The following is a 14,780-nucleotide window of genomic DNA, read 5'->3' as shown; positions in this document are numbered from 1 at the left end:
GCATTCCCACCAAGCGCACTTGTGTTGGTGGTGGGACCGAGAGAGGGGCCTTCTCAACCCTTTCTCAAGGGCGTTTCTTCTCACCGGGCTTACTTCCAGGTCTCGGAGCTTGGCTTGGAGAAGCATAGCTTGGGGGAGTGGTGATATCCATTGACTTACCTAGCTGCCTACAGGATTTGTGGGCTGCCCTATAACAGAGTCCTCGGAGGGCACGGTGGTGGTGGGTTCCCACAACAAGATTAGGGACGGGGAGTGCGGCTGGTGATGGAAAGGTTAAGGATCCACTTACCAGCTGGCTTTCCAGCTGTGTGGAAGATCTGCCTGCTAGTCTTAGGGCTGCCTCCCTCCAGATGTGTCGGACTGCAACTCCCAGCAGCCCCTGGGCAGTCTGACATATCTGGGGGGGAGCACCAGGCTGGGGATGGCGGAGTTATCGCCTCGAAAAGGCCCGTCAGTCGAGATTTTAAGAGGAAGAGAGGTGAACGGCTGCTAGCTACGAAAGAGCCGCCCGGGGCTATTTATAGCTCTGCTTTCCGGAATGTTGTGCCCCAATAGAGCTCTGCCCAGGTCCTGCTCAAAGAGCTCTCTGGTTTCCCATGTTGACACCTATGGATTGATTTTAGCGCCGAGGTCACAAGTCCCAGCTGGCATGTCATGACCCCTGGTGGCGCTCTGGTGCATTACTACCAATGCCCCAGTCAAGGGTTGGCGTGGCTGGTCACATGGCGAGGGCCCGCAACCCACATCCTCCAGTCGTCTAAGGCCCCCGTTGGGTGGAAGGGTGCTTTTGTGGCTTCCCTACCATGGCACTTAGTTGGCTACTGCGTGAACAGAATGCTGGATTCTATAGGCCTTTGGTTTCATATTATTATTATTATTATTATTATTATTATTATTATTATTATTTATTGCATTTGTATACCGCCCCATAGCCGAAGCTCTCTGGGCAGTCCACATAAGATAAAACATTTAAAAACAATATACAAAAATTAAAAACCGCAAAAACATACAAAATGTGCATACAATTAAGACCACTAACAACTTTAGAAACGATGAGCCAAAAAAAACCCAAACAGACCCAGGCTCATTACATATTGCTAAATGCCTGGGAGAAGAGAAAAGTCCTGACCTGGCGCCGAAAAGATGACAATGTCGGCGCCAGGAGATTGTTCCACAGTTGGGGGGGGGGGCACCACAGAGAAGGCCCTCTCCCTTGTTGCCACCCTCCGAGCTTCCCACGGAGTAGGCACCTGAAAGAGGACCTTAAATGTTGAATGTAGTGTTTGGGTGGGTTCATGTCGGGAAAGGCGTTTTTATGGCAGCACTGATGATGAGCAGTTGCAGGTGGTGACAATGACAGTGAAAAGCTTGTTTCACCGGGGTGGGCGCATCAAGGGCATCTTGTCCACCTCCAAAATCTGCAGCTTGCACTGCCCCCCGGGTGCCTTTTGTGCAATGCCAAGGAAATGGCGGCCAACACCGGTGGGCGTACACATACCTAGGTAAGCGACCCAATCTCAGCCTCGTTGTGAAAAAGGTGGGGACGCATCTCCCCTGCTTCAGAACGCCAGCTAATTGCTTCGCGCTCACCACAAAGCAGGCGCTTTACAAGACAAGTAACGGTTTCGGGGAAACGTAGCCCAGTGCGCCTTCCCGAAGTTTATCCCCTGTTGTTAACAACCGTTTTCATTCACAGCCTTTAGTTACAGTTTGCAGCATCCTTCGCTTATACTTGCAGGCGGTCAAAGGCAGCTACATAATAATAGAATCGCTGATCTGCGCGAGCGAATTGATTTAATACATCCTAATTGCTGTTGTTTAAACTCCTTTCTATGCTTCCCCCCCCCCCCCAATTTAAAACATCCTAATGGTTTTGTTTGCTGTCTCTGCTTAGCTTACCAATCAACCGATTATCTCCCTCCAGCCTTGGAAGGTAAATCATACTGTCTTAAGTCTTGTCTGACTTACACACCATCACCCCGGTCGAGACTTCGGTACAAGCAGCCTGCCTGTTCAGGAGTACTAACCGCACTGACAGTGGCCACAGTGACCTTGCATGTTTGTGCTTGCTCGTGTGACATTTTCCTTGCTCTCTTTTAAAAATAAAGGGTCGGGGGAAAGTGTGTGGGATACACAGCGTTGTTGCTTAAGGGCAAAGAAACGCTGTCCGGACACTTCTGAATCCATTGGTACTTTAAGAGGATGCCTTCGCCGTATGAAACTGTGTACACTTGACAGAAAAAAGTAATAATAATAATTAAAAAAAATGTTTTGCGTCTTGCTAGGAGCTCCATCAGATGAGTGTTTTATTGCACGCTCATTACTGGGCACTCGTGGATTTTCGTGGGTCCCTCTCATGAAGTCATCTGCTTCCCACGCCCCTCCCACCCCTTCTTGCCTTCTCTGTGCCACGAAAAAAACACCCCTGTAAGTCCGATCTAAAATAAAGACGGAAGTTGCCGCTCTCTCCAGCTGTGTGCAGGAGAAGCAGCGCAATCGAAATGGCCCACTGAATGGGCCACGTGCATGTTGTTTACTTCCTCTTTCAAAAGAGGAAGTAATGAGGGACAAATGCGGGGACGGAGAAATGACGGTAAGGAAACCCGATTTTCCCTCGGGGCTCTTGATCTGTCTCCTGTCTAGGGGCGAGTACTAGATCAGTCTTTTTCCAACCTAGCACCCTTCAGTTGTGTGGGGCGGCAACTCTAGCCAGTGTGGCCAATTACAGCTCTGCGGACTGTGAATTAAGGGACTTGCAGTCGAACACAATGAAGGCCCAGATGGCAGTGGGATGTGTGTGAGAAGTTGGGATGGCAGATGCCTCATTGCTCACTGGTGGTCTGCCTGGCAGAGAATGGCAGTGATGAGGAAGAGGAGCAGTAGCTGGTGACAATGGCAGTGAAAAGGGAGGACTCACTAAGAGAGGTGGCCCATTAATGGTGTCTTTCCCAAGCCCCCCGCCTCAAAACCTGGAGCCAAGAGTTGTGGGCGTTGTGGTCCCAAACATCTGGAGGTCCCCAGGTGGCCCAGCTTTGTGCTACCTGATTGTCACTGTCTGCACCTCCACTTGTGTGCATGTGTGTGTGTTTGCACAAAAGCCAGTAACCTATTGAAGCAGCATCTGGTTTTGCACAATTGATCTGGATCGGAGCCTTATGCTGTGCTGCTGCTTGTTATCCAGCCTGCCCACCTGTGGTGAATTTGCTCCATCCCTTCCATTCCCCCCAATTTATCTAGATGCCTTGCTAATTTTATTTTAGCACAGGCTAAGCCTGCTTCTGCAAGATCCCGCCTCAACGCTCCTTGATGTTTCCCAGCAGATGGATTGGGGCGCGTACATGAGCGCACAAAAGCAGTCATGTGCTGCAATGTTATTTAACCACCACACCCCCAGACAAAAACGTAGAAGGGAAATTGCAGGAAAGCGGGGTGGACAAAAACAAAACTATCTGGAATGCATTCAGAGTGCTGGTATGGATGACCTCCAAAAAGCATTTCACTGTTCATATCTGCAATTCTGTGCATACCAAATGGTATGGGAGCATCAGGCGAAGAATTCGGATCCCTGAGAATCTTGCCCTATCTGTTCCACTTAAAGCAAACTCTTAGTTCTCAAGATTGCAGTTAGGAAACTATTTCAAATTCCTAGCCACTAGTATCCAGTTTCTAAGGGTGTGTGGATTTTTGCAGCCGTGGTTGTAAGTGACTTATTTATTCACGAAACAGAGTTCCAGTGACCTGCATGGCTTCCTGTCTTTTCCTTCTTGTTGCAAACAGGGTTTCCTTTTTTCCTACAGGCCCCCTGCCACTTAATTTACATGCATCTCTTTTCTGGCCATCTCATTACCGAACCCCCGATCAGAAAAATCTCTAATACTAAGTTCAGGATAAAGCAACCTGAACACGTTTATGCCATGCAACAAGGGCACTTGCACCATGCGCATCGATGTACATTTGGGTTTGGCACAGGCATGATTATGGGTGTTTGTGTGCGTGCTGCTTTCTCTTTGGAAAAAAAATAATTAGAAAATGCCAAAGGTCCCTGTTTTGAAGAGTAGAATAAATAGCAGCAAGTGGGATGAGATGCAGGAGATAAAACCCCGAAGCAGGGTGGATTTGATTTAAATCAATTTGATTTAAATCACGATTTAAATCACGATTTAAATCACTACTCAGAAAGACTCGATTTAATCATGTGACTTCCCCCCCTCCCCAAAAGTGCATTGAATTCATTGAATTTTTTTAAACTTAGCACTTAAGAGATAAGACTGAAAGACTGGGCATGTTTAGCCTGGAGAAGAGAAGATTGAGGGGAGACATGATAGCACTCTTCAAATACTTAAAAGGTTGTCACACAGAGGAGGGCCAGGATCTCGTATCGATCCTCCCAGAGTGCAGGACACGGAATAAAGGGCTCAAGTTAAAGGAAGCCAGATTCCAGCTGGACATCAGGAAAAACTTCCTGACTGTTAGAGCAGTAAGACAATGGAATCAGTTACCTAGGGAGGTTGTGGGCTCTCCCACATTAGAGGCCTTCAAGAGGCAGCTGGACAACCACCTGACAGGGATGCTTTAGGGTGGATTCCTGCATTGAGCAGGGGGTTGGACTCGATGGCCTTATAGGCCCCTTCCAACTCTACTATTCTATGATTCTATAAGGGGTTGATTCTGTGTACATAGATTTGCAAAGGAACAATGGGATTGTGATCTCTGCAGACACAAATTCCCAGTTTTGAGAACTGTAAAACCAAGCATCTGTGATAATATCTTCTAGATAGAAAAATTGCCCAATAATCTTACAGAAACCTCTGGAAGAGCATGACATTGTGAATGGATTAATGGGATTCATTTACCCCAAAATTTAAACATTGTGTGAATAGACAGTCTCATGCTACATAATTAAAAACGAATCCTTATTTCATGATGAATAACTGTTGGACTATAATGTATCTTAAATAGAAAACTATCTTTAGATAGATTGTTCCTCAAAAAGCATTTTATTTAAAAAATCCGATTTAAATAAAAAAATCTGATTTTTTTGATTTTTTTTTTTAAAAAATCATTGATTTTTATCCACCCCGCCCCAAAGTACCTCTAGCAGAGACAAGCTTAAAGAAAATGGGCATCCATCCATCCAGAAGGGGAAAGGTGAGGTTAAGAACAGGAAGATGGTAGGACATTGGCATTAAAAGTGCTATGGAGGCAGTAGTGTAGTGGTAAAACTAATTGTTTTAGTTTTTGTGAACCGCCCAGGGAGCTTCGGCTATTGGGCGGTATAAAAATGCAATAAATTAATAATAATAATAATAATAATAATAATAATACGCCAAAGTGCAGGTACTTGAGATAGTCCCTTCCCACACCTGGGACTCCACACAGGCTGCACTCCTGCCACATCACTGAAATTCAGCAGAAAAATCAGTGGTTTTGGCAGCAAACCACGATAGAGGCTTTAAAAGAACCAAAATAATACAAAAGCGTGGAAAACAAAAGAAATGGTTGGCTTATGGAAGAAAGGGGGAAGGGCCAGGGAAAGAGGGAGGGGCATAGCCGGACGACTGGATTGGAACTCGGGGCAGGCTGGATTTGGTCCTGAGGTTCGACAGCCCTGCTAGGTAAGATTGCAGGATAGGATCCCTTTCCCTAGACGGAATAAAAATTCATAAGTCGCATCCAGATGGCCTGTTTGAAGCGCATCCGTGGATCTTTGTCAGCCGGGCAGAAGGACGTCTCTCCAAGTTAAATGGGGGATGCCTCCCCATAAGGTTTTTTGTCTGATATTGAGCGGCAGTAATGCATGCATGTCCGTTTGATCCTGTGAGATGACAAAGCGGTCCAGGGATTGAAAGTTGGCATAAAAGGGTTGTGGGTGCACGGAGGCATGGATGCAGGCTGGACGAGCGCACAGATTCCGTCAAACGTCCTGCAGGGCAAGTCTGAGTACAAACAGCCATGGAAAGTGGTGATGTTTTCCCCCCCATCTGTGCTGCTTCTTTCCATGGGGATGAACTTTGCCACCCACCGCCCCAAAGAAGTTACATCGGCTGAGTCCCTAGGCAAAGTAGTCCCTACTCTGACCGCTTTGATACTAAGGATGAGTTCATGTTATACGATATTCATGTGGTTGTTGCAGTAATTCTTTGATAACCCATGAAAGCCATTGCAGAGTTATCACATGATCTGTTTATTGCACAGCCCGGCTCCTTAACTCATCCGGTAATTTCTCAGCGATGAATGTCGGATCCTTGTGGGTAGGAAGAGGGAGGAAGGACACTTCCGGGTTTATTAGCCATGCTGCCCGAGTTCTAATTAGGCTCCATATTTTTTAGGAGCACATTCTGTGCCATCATCGCTCAGCTGACGGAAGAGACCCAACCCCTCTTTGAAACCACTCTCAAATCGTACGCTGTGTCTGAGAATGCGGATGCCAAGTTCACATGCATCGTAACAGGTACGTTAGCAACATGGGAGTCCTTGCATTTGGCTAGCAGCAAAACCCATTCATTCATTCATTCATTACATTTATTTATTTATTTATTTATTTATTACATTTTTATACCGCCCAATAGCCGAAGCTCTCTGGGCGGTTCACAAAAATTAAAACCACAGTAAAACACCCAACAGTTTAAAACACAATTACGAAATACAGTATAAAAAGCAATTTCTATACTGCTCAATAGCCAAAACCCTCTGGACAGTTTAGAAAGATTAAAAACCATTACAAATAACAATATACATAGTATAAAAACCCATTTTACATACAAACATATAAACAGACAGCACATACCTAGATGCATACGTATCTAAACCAGTTTTAAACAATAAGAAAAATCCAGGAGCTGACTAAAACCACATCATATGCTGCGAAATGCCTGAAAGAAGAGGAAGGTCTTAGCCTGGTATCAAAAAGGTATCAATGTTGGCACCAGACAAGCTTTGTCGGGGAGATTTTTCCGTAATTGAGGGGCTACCACTGAGAAAGCCCTTTCCCTTGTTGCTGACTTCTGGGCCTCCCTCGGAGGAGGGCCTTAGATGATCAACGTAGAGTATGGATAGCTGGGGAGGCCGATAAAATACAAGGGTAGAACTGGATGTCCTTCACTGAGGGTCAAACTAGACAGAATGACAGCCGCCATATTTGCACACATCTGCCTCATTGGTGTATGAAATCAGGTGTATGATGTCAGGCGTTTAGGGAGGTCTGATTTTGGCAGCAGATTGGGGCCAGTTGTGTTGCTCTAACGTATCAGGAATGAGGATTTAATCTTCATATCGTCACTGATTTACTTCTTATGTTCACTGCTCTGGAATCTGTTTCAGATATGGAATAGTACACAAATTTTCTAAGTAAAAAAATAAATGTAGAAACAGTTAAAACCATCAGAACAGCCCTGCTGGATCAGACCGAGGGTCCATCTAGTCCAGTACTCTGTTCACGCAGTGGCCAACCAGCTGTCGACCAGGGACCAACAAAGCAGGACATGGTGCAACAGCACCCTCCCACCCATGTTCCCCAGCAATTTGTGCACACAGGCTTACTGCCTCGGATACTGGAGGTAGCACACAACCATCAGGGCTAGTAGCGATGGATAACCTTCTCCTCCAGGAATTTATCCGACCGCTTTTTAAAGCCATCAAAATTGGTGGCCACCACCACATCTCGTGGTAGTGAATTCCATAGTTTAACTATGCGCTGTGTGAAGAAGTCCTTCCTTTTATCTGTCCTGAATCTCCCACCAGTCAGCTTCATGGGATGACCCCATCGGGTTGTAGTATTTTGAAAGAAGGAGAAAAAAGTCCTCCCTTTCCGGCCCAGGACATAAAGCACATGACTGAGGAGGATTCAGGCCTTTGCTAGACCTACCGGATATCCCAGGATGGAGGAGGGGTGATCTTGTGTTGACAATAACACGAGATCCCGCCCTCGTCTACATGTAACGCGAGGTGACTCAAGTAGAGAGCCGTCGTGTCCGCCATTTTTTTTTAAAGGAACAAAGCGCATGAATGCACGTGTGCCAAGGTAAGGGTTTTTTTTTTAAAAAAATTGGGGTTTCCCCGCTCCCCCCCACCCTGCACCCCGTGCGCGGCTCCCAGCTCCTCACGAGTAATTGTGTGGAGCCAGGAAAAGCTGTGAAAATGGGCCACATGCTCGCGGTCTCGGGCTCAGCCTGAGATTGCAAGAAAAAGCGGGCCCCAAGGGGTAGGCTTTATCCCGGGGCCAGGGAGGATTGATCTCTGCCTGAGCCCGGGATCCCCTGTGCGTCATCTGGACACACAGGGGCGATCCTGGGTATCAGCCTGGCATAACCCCTGGTCTAGCAAAGGCCTCAGTTCCTCTCACTAGGTGGGTCGGTGGGAGAAGTAAGTCTCCCCCCCCCCTTGCTCATGCTTTATATGAGAGAGGAAGGCACACAAAAATAAACCTATTTGCCAGAACCATATATAGTTCGGCCTTCCGACATTTGTGTCTTTTCCATGATCTCTTCTCTTCAGAGTTTATGCTGATATCCAGTTGCAATCCGTTTCCTAGTTCTGCTCCAGGGGCAGCTAATAGCCAGTTCTCTCCACTTCAAGCCAATCTCCCAAGCGTCCTGACAAAACAGCCCTTTGAGGAGTTTCTGTTTTCATTCGACAGACCAAGATAAATGGTTGCGGGTCGGAGCTGTTCTTTCGATAACAGCTCGGAGCTGTGCACGCTCTTGCACGGCTGGAAATAATTCGCAAGGGTTTTTCCTTTTCTCCAGCCCTTCGGGTTGATTTCTTAAGACTGGTGCTTAAACCACAGTGTCCGTGCCTTGCCTTCAAACTCAAACGGCTTCTCATCACATTGTGATGGATACCAGAGAGAGAGCAAGAGGAAACGGCGGTCCCGATGTCATTCCCCTTCTTCCAGTCTGCTTTTTTTTAGCATCGTCTCCAGGAGAAAAGCAAAAATCTTTCTCTCTCTCTCTTTCTCTAAAAGAGAATCATGCCAAACGCTTCGAAAACCTTGAAAATGGTGGAAATTTTCTCCAGTAGGCTCAGGGATGGATCCACCGGTGGCTGTGCGCTAGCGCTGCTGAGATTGCATCAGCGGAAACTGAGATTTGCCCATCATCGATAGTGCTTGCTAGTGTGACAAGTAGAGAGCCGTTGTGCTAGCCAACACCATTGACATTGTGCAAGGATTGGTTTCTGCTGGCGTAACGTCTGCGATGCTAGTGCATGGCCACCGATGGATCTTTCCCAAATGGTTCTGGGCACCACACTTCAAGAAGGATGCAGACAAGCTGGAGCGTGTTCAGAGGAGGGCAACCAGGATGATCAGGGCTCTGGAAACAAAACCCTATGAAGAGAGAATGAAACAACTGGGCATGTTTAGCTTGGAGAAGAGAAGACTGAGGGGAGACATGATAGCACTCTTCAAATACTTAAAAGGTTGTCACACAGATGAAGGCCAGGATCTCTTCTCCATCATCCCAGAGTGCAGGACACGGAATAACGGGCTCAAGTGACAGGAAGCCCGATTCTGGCTGGACATCAGGAAAAACTTCCTGACTGTTAGAGCAGTACGACAATGGAACCAGTTACCTAGGGAGGTTGTGGGCTCTCCCACACTAGAGGCCTTCAAGAGGCAGCTGGACAACCATCTGTCAGGGATGCTTTAGGGTGGATTCTTGCATTGAGCTGGGGGTTGGACTCGATAGCCTTATAGGCCCCTTCCAACTCTACTATTCTATGATTCTATGATTTATTCTGTCTGTGGCACTGGGATTGTCTTGTCACGGAGCCGCGTTTCATTTCATTTTATTTCTTTTGGCGCCGAGTTGAATCGCCACCATCTATAATTTGACTTTACTACAAACTGTCTCTGGACTGCGGAAGTTCCTGACGCAACCCTTCCGCACAGGGGTTCCTGTCGGTGCCTTCTTCGCCCTACTGCTGTGCTGGGACACCCTTGACTGCTGTCACGGCTGCGGAGTTCCACCTTCTGTCCATTTCGGCCCCGGTTGCTTTCATTCCTTGCCCAACGGCTTGTTATTTCAAGCTCTTGATGATCCCCAAAGCCAAGTAAAAATAGCGTCTCCGAGATGCATGCCTGGCCTTCCCCATATATTCCAACCATTTATAGTCTCCGCACCCATTTCCCACTGAGAGAATTTCCTTCCTTTTAGGAGGCAGGGCAGTCCTGTTTGGGAGTTGTTATTTATTTATTATTATCATTAATAATACCAACTCATCTGCTAAAAAAGGTGAAATACAACCATTTCAAACAATTAAACCTTGCAACAATAAAAACCGGAGCGGTTAAAATGTTAAAACAAACGGCACTTCCATTAAAGAAAGGAATCTAATTCCCCCTCCCCCCCACAAAAAATAAAATTAAAATTGATCAAGATAGGACTAAGAAGTAGCTTCATCTTCTGGGTCATGATCATAAGCAGACTTATGCACCCATGCGCAAATCCCACAAAAGTCCCTGCGTGGTTTCTCCTAGAACAGCCTTCGCTGACCCCGGTGCCCTGCTGAACCAGTCAGAACTCTAAAGAAGCTCTCCGAGGTGCTTGGAGAGTTCTGACCGGTTCTGACGGAAACCCGGAGCGGATTCAACGCCCCACTGGCCTCCGAGCCACCAGCCTCCATGAGACCCTGCAGGTGTTCAGGGCTGTTTCCTGCAGCCACGACGGCTAAAATATTGCTTTTACGAAAAATAAAAACACGAAGGCTGAGATGCTTGTGATTCTGCGAGACGTCCGTGAAATATGTGTGTATGCGCATGTTCGCGCATACGCATGCATGGTGGTGGTGGGATTGCTTCTGCAGCGCATGATCCCCTCACTCCTAGCCACTCCCAGGTGCCCCTGAGCAACACCTGTGGCTAAGGGTGACGTGTCTGAGGAGTGTAACTGGAGACCAGGCAGGGAAAAGGGCTAACCCGGTTCTTGGAGAGCTCTTCTCCATGCTGCTGGGGGCAAAAAGAGAGTAAGAGTGAGAGAGGGGAGCGGGCAGCTCCTGTTACGACCTCTCCAGCTGCGTCACTCCTGTGATCCTTGGCCAGAATAACTGCTGAAGGGACAGGGAGGGTTGATCCGTCTGGCACTCCGGCCTCTTTGCTGAATTCAGTAGCTGCCATGCCCTAACGGACCAGTCTGTTTCCCCAGGGGCCGGGGACAAGGCGAATTACCCAGGATTCTCTCTTTGAAAATGGTATTCAGGTGGGATCTGACATGGAACTTTCCCCCAAGGTTGGCTCAAAGTTTTGATAGCTGGATGACAACCATATCTGATGAGTCAGAGTAGACTCGGGGAAAGATCGACCAGTAGTTGTTTCTTTATAGCGTTCCATCCCGCCCCTCCGCTTCAGCCAAGCGGTTTGCGTAAGATCGATAAAAACAAAACTGCAGGGTCGCAAGCCCAAAAGGCACGACACAGAAGGAAAAAAACACGAGGAGGGAAGAGGAAAACAAGCAAATGCGAGCACCGACAATTAAAGTTATGTGGTTGTTCTTATAAATGCTTAGTTCCGTTCCAGCTGCAATGGAAACAGTTCACAAGCAGTGTTCTCCCCCTTTCCTTGCAAGCAGGCCATTCTGAAGGTGGCTGAAATATGGGGATGAGTGAGGACTAAGAACCGTTGGAGTGACTTGCTGATGAGCCCGATTTCTGGGCATTCTCTTCCGGGTTCCCAGAAAACAGATTGAGACTGAGTGCAGAGCACACAAACTAGAGAATGGCCTTACCCCTTTTATATCCCTGAGCCAGGAAATAGCCACGGAAGATGGGAGGTGGGAGCCGCTGCTTGGGACCCTGGCCATAGATAGACGGAGCGATATCCCGGGGTGGTCCCAGGAATTGTCCCTGTGCGTCCACATGACGCACAGGGGATCCCGGGAGCAGGGAGGGATGATCCCTCCCTTTCCCCGGGTTCTCACCCTAGCCTTTGAGCCCGCTTTTTCCACAGTCTCAGACTGATCCCGAGACCGCGGACCGTGTGTACGGGCGTCGCGGTTTGTCCTGGCTCCTCGCGGTTACTCGCAAGGAGCTAGGAGCTCTGCGGCCATCGGAGGTGGGGTGGGGGGAGCAGGAAAACTTATTTAAAATAAAAAAACCCTTACCTTTTACGCACAAGCGTTTGTGCGCTCTTCTTCTTTAACAAAAAATAACCCAAAATGGCGGGCGTGACGTCCTCTCCCTCCGAGGTCGTCGCGCGCCACATGTAAACAGAGGGGGAGATCTCGCGATGAAAATACTGCGAGATCTTCACCCCTCTGTCGCGCTACACCAGGGAGGGCTAGCTGAGGCCCCTGCTCCCTCGCTCTCCCTTTGTGCATTTCTGTCTTTCCCCTTCCTTTCAAGGAAGACAGAGATGTCGGGTTATCAGAAGGAGGGCTGGATTTCTTCACGGAGCTGTCAGTTCTCGACCCACCCCCCCTCCCCAAAGTGGCTTCCTTTGACGTTTGGCGCACTGCCTGCGGCTTATCGCTTGCGCCCTGCTGTTGCGCGAGGCGCATGTGACAACAGGTCAAAGGTTTGCGGCTCCAGTTCTCGAGAGATGCTGTGCCCCAGGGAACACGTGCTCCTGGGTGTCTGGCGGTGGGAGGGAGCCCTACTCCCCACGGTCCTGTTTAAGCGGAAGCGCTGGGGTGGTAGTGGATTGAGGCCCTCCTAGGACCTTCTCTTTTCAACGCTGCTGCTCTGCTGCTGAGCCACGACCGCCTCCTGAACTCTGTGCCGGTGTTCAGGCAAAGGCTTTGACTGGAAGGGACAGAGCAAACATTAGCTCGATGGAGGGAATTTATTTATTTATTTATTTATATACCACCCCATAGCTGAAGCTCTCTGGGGGGTTTACAAAAGTTAAAAACAGTGGACATTAAAAAAGTATACAAAATTTAAAACCATCAAAAAAATATAAAAACAACAGTATAAAACAGTATCCATTTTTAAACAACAACAGTTCTGGGGTCCATTAAAAAAAAACCCAAAACTTAGCATATGTTGTTAAATGCTGTTAAATGCCTGGGAGAAGAGAAAGGTCTTGACCTGGCTCTGAAAAGATAACAATGTTGGCGCCAGGCGAGCCTCATCGGGGAGATCATTCCATAATTGGGGGGCCACCACTGAAAAGGCTCTCTCTCTTGCTGCTGCCCTCCGAGCTTCCCTTGGAGTAGGCACTCGGAGGAGGACCTTAGATGTTGAGCACAGTGTTCAGGTAGGTTCATGTCGGGAGAGGCGTTCCGTCAGGTATTGTGGTCCCAAGGACTGAACAGCATTCTACTTATTTACACGTCATGCAGCTGATCCTCCCCTTAGTGTAAGTATGTGGGCCCCCGATCCAGATCAGGATCAATGTATGCAGGTAAGGGAGGTCTAAAGTTTCCTACCCAGCTACTCCTGAATTCCCGCCACCACAGGAACTAAAAAAAAAGGAAGAGAGAAAAAACTTCATTGATTTTTTCTCTTTCTTTTAGCCCGCCATGGAGGGCAGGCTGAAAGATTTTTTCGGGTGGGGAACGGCAGGGTAGGAGGGTTCAAACCTCCCATACGTGTCCGCGTTTTTCTTTCTGCCCCGCTTACACCAAGGTAAACAAAACGGGGAGGACCAGCTACACTGGGGCTGGTTACAGGGAGCACACAACTCCCCTGTTAAAACACACTTGGCTTCCAGTCTGTTTCCGGGTACAATTCAAAGTGCTGGTTATGACCTATAAAGCCCTATATGGCTCGGGTCCAGGTTATTTGAAAGACCGTATTCTCCCTTATGAGCCTGCCCGTGCTTTGAGATCTTCTGGAGAAGCCCTTCTTTCAGTCCCACCATCTTCACAGGTGCGCTTGGTGGGAACACGGGGAGAGGGCCTTCTCGGTGGCTGCTCCAGTGCTCTGGAACTCTCTTCCCGGGGAAGCTAGACTGGCTCCCTCCTTGACGGGCTTTCAGAAGCAGGCTAAAACCTGTTTGTTCCAGCAGGCCTTTGGAGAATAATCTGGCCCTCCATCTATGTTAATGACTTATAATTTTGTTGTGTATTTTAAACGTCTGTGTTTTGTTTTATTTTTCCTAGGTTTTACAATGTATGTTTTAAACTTTGTAAGGCCGCCTTGAGGCCCAGCATTGGGCAAAAGGCAGGATACAAATAAATATAATAATAATACATGGGTGGCCACTAAGAAGAGGGCCTTATCTGCTGTGGCACCCTGTTTGTGGAAGGCATTCCCCCAGGGACCTACATTGTGCTCTTTCTAGCACCAGGAGAAGACCTTATTTTTCCAGGTCTTTCAGTTTCTGCTTTTTTTAAAAAAAAACAACCATTGCTGTAATTTACACCTTTGCACTGCTGCTAAGTTTTTAAAAAATAAAAATAAAATTATACTGTAGTTTTAAACCGTTAAACCTTCCTAGCCTATTTCATCGTGTTGCATTTCACGGTTTGAATGGCTGTGGACCGCCCAGAGATCTTTGGCTATCGGGCGATACAGAAAAGGTAACGAATAAGGAAATGAATCCGTCAATAAATACGTATTGAACGCAGCGCGTCACTTAGCCCTGGGAACTGCCGAGAGAGAAAGCTGGACATGTGAGGGGTTGAGGTGGTGGGGAGAGAGGAGGCCAGGTGTTGGCGTGCCACTGCAAGGTGTCGGGTGCTTGGGAGCTGAGTAAGGGTTTGAACTGCACCCAAGTGCAAAAATGATCTAAGCAGGGGAGGGGAAGAGGCTGGAACCAGCGGCGCTGGAGGTGACCTTGGCTGGGCGGCTGGTTTTAGAAATGGGGAGGAGAAGCCGGCTTTCTGGAGAGGGCAAAGCAG

At 47.9% G+C, this 14,780-nt stretch overlaps 1 protein-coding gene across 1 annotated transcript in view; it reads left to right on the top strand.

Annotated features, from left to right (window-relative positions):
• The window catches only part of ALPK3 (alpha kinase 3), a 48,156-nt gene that overhangs the window by 3,448 nt on the left and 29,928 nt on the right, over nt 1-14,780 (top strand). The window contains exon 2 of the mRNA XM_063142276.1: nt 6,330-6,451. Within this exon, the coding sequence (XP_062998346.1) occupies nt 6,330-6,451 (122 nt within the window). The remainder of the gene's footprint in view (nt 1-6,329; nt 6,452-14,780) is intronic.

This window comes from Elgaria multicarinata, chromosome 16 (assembly GCF_023053635.1).
Source record: "Elgaria multicarinata webbii isolate HBS135686 ecotype San Diego chromosome 16, rElgMul1.1.pri, whole genome shotgun sequence".
Taxonomy (NCBI): Eukaryota; Metazoa; Chordata; class Lepidosauria; order Squamata; family Anguidae; genus Elgaria; species Elgaria multicarinata.
The sequence above is the reverse complement of the archived record's forward strand: the minus strand, read 5'-3'. Positions and strand labels throughout refer to the sequence as shown.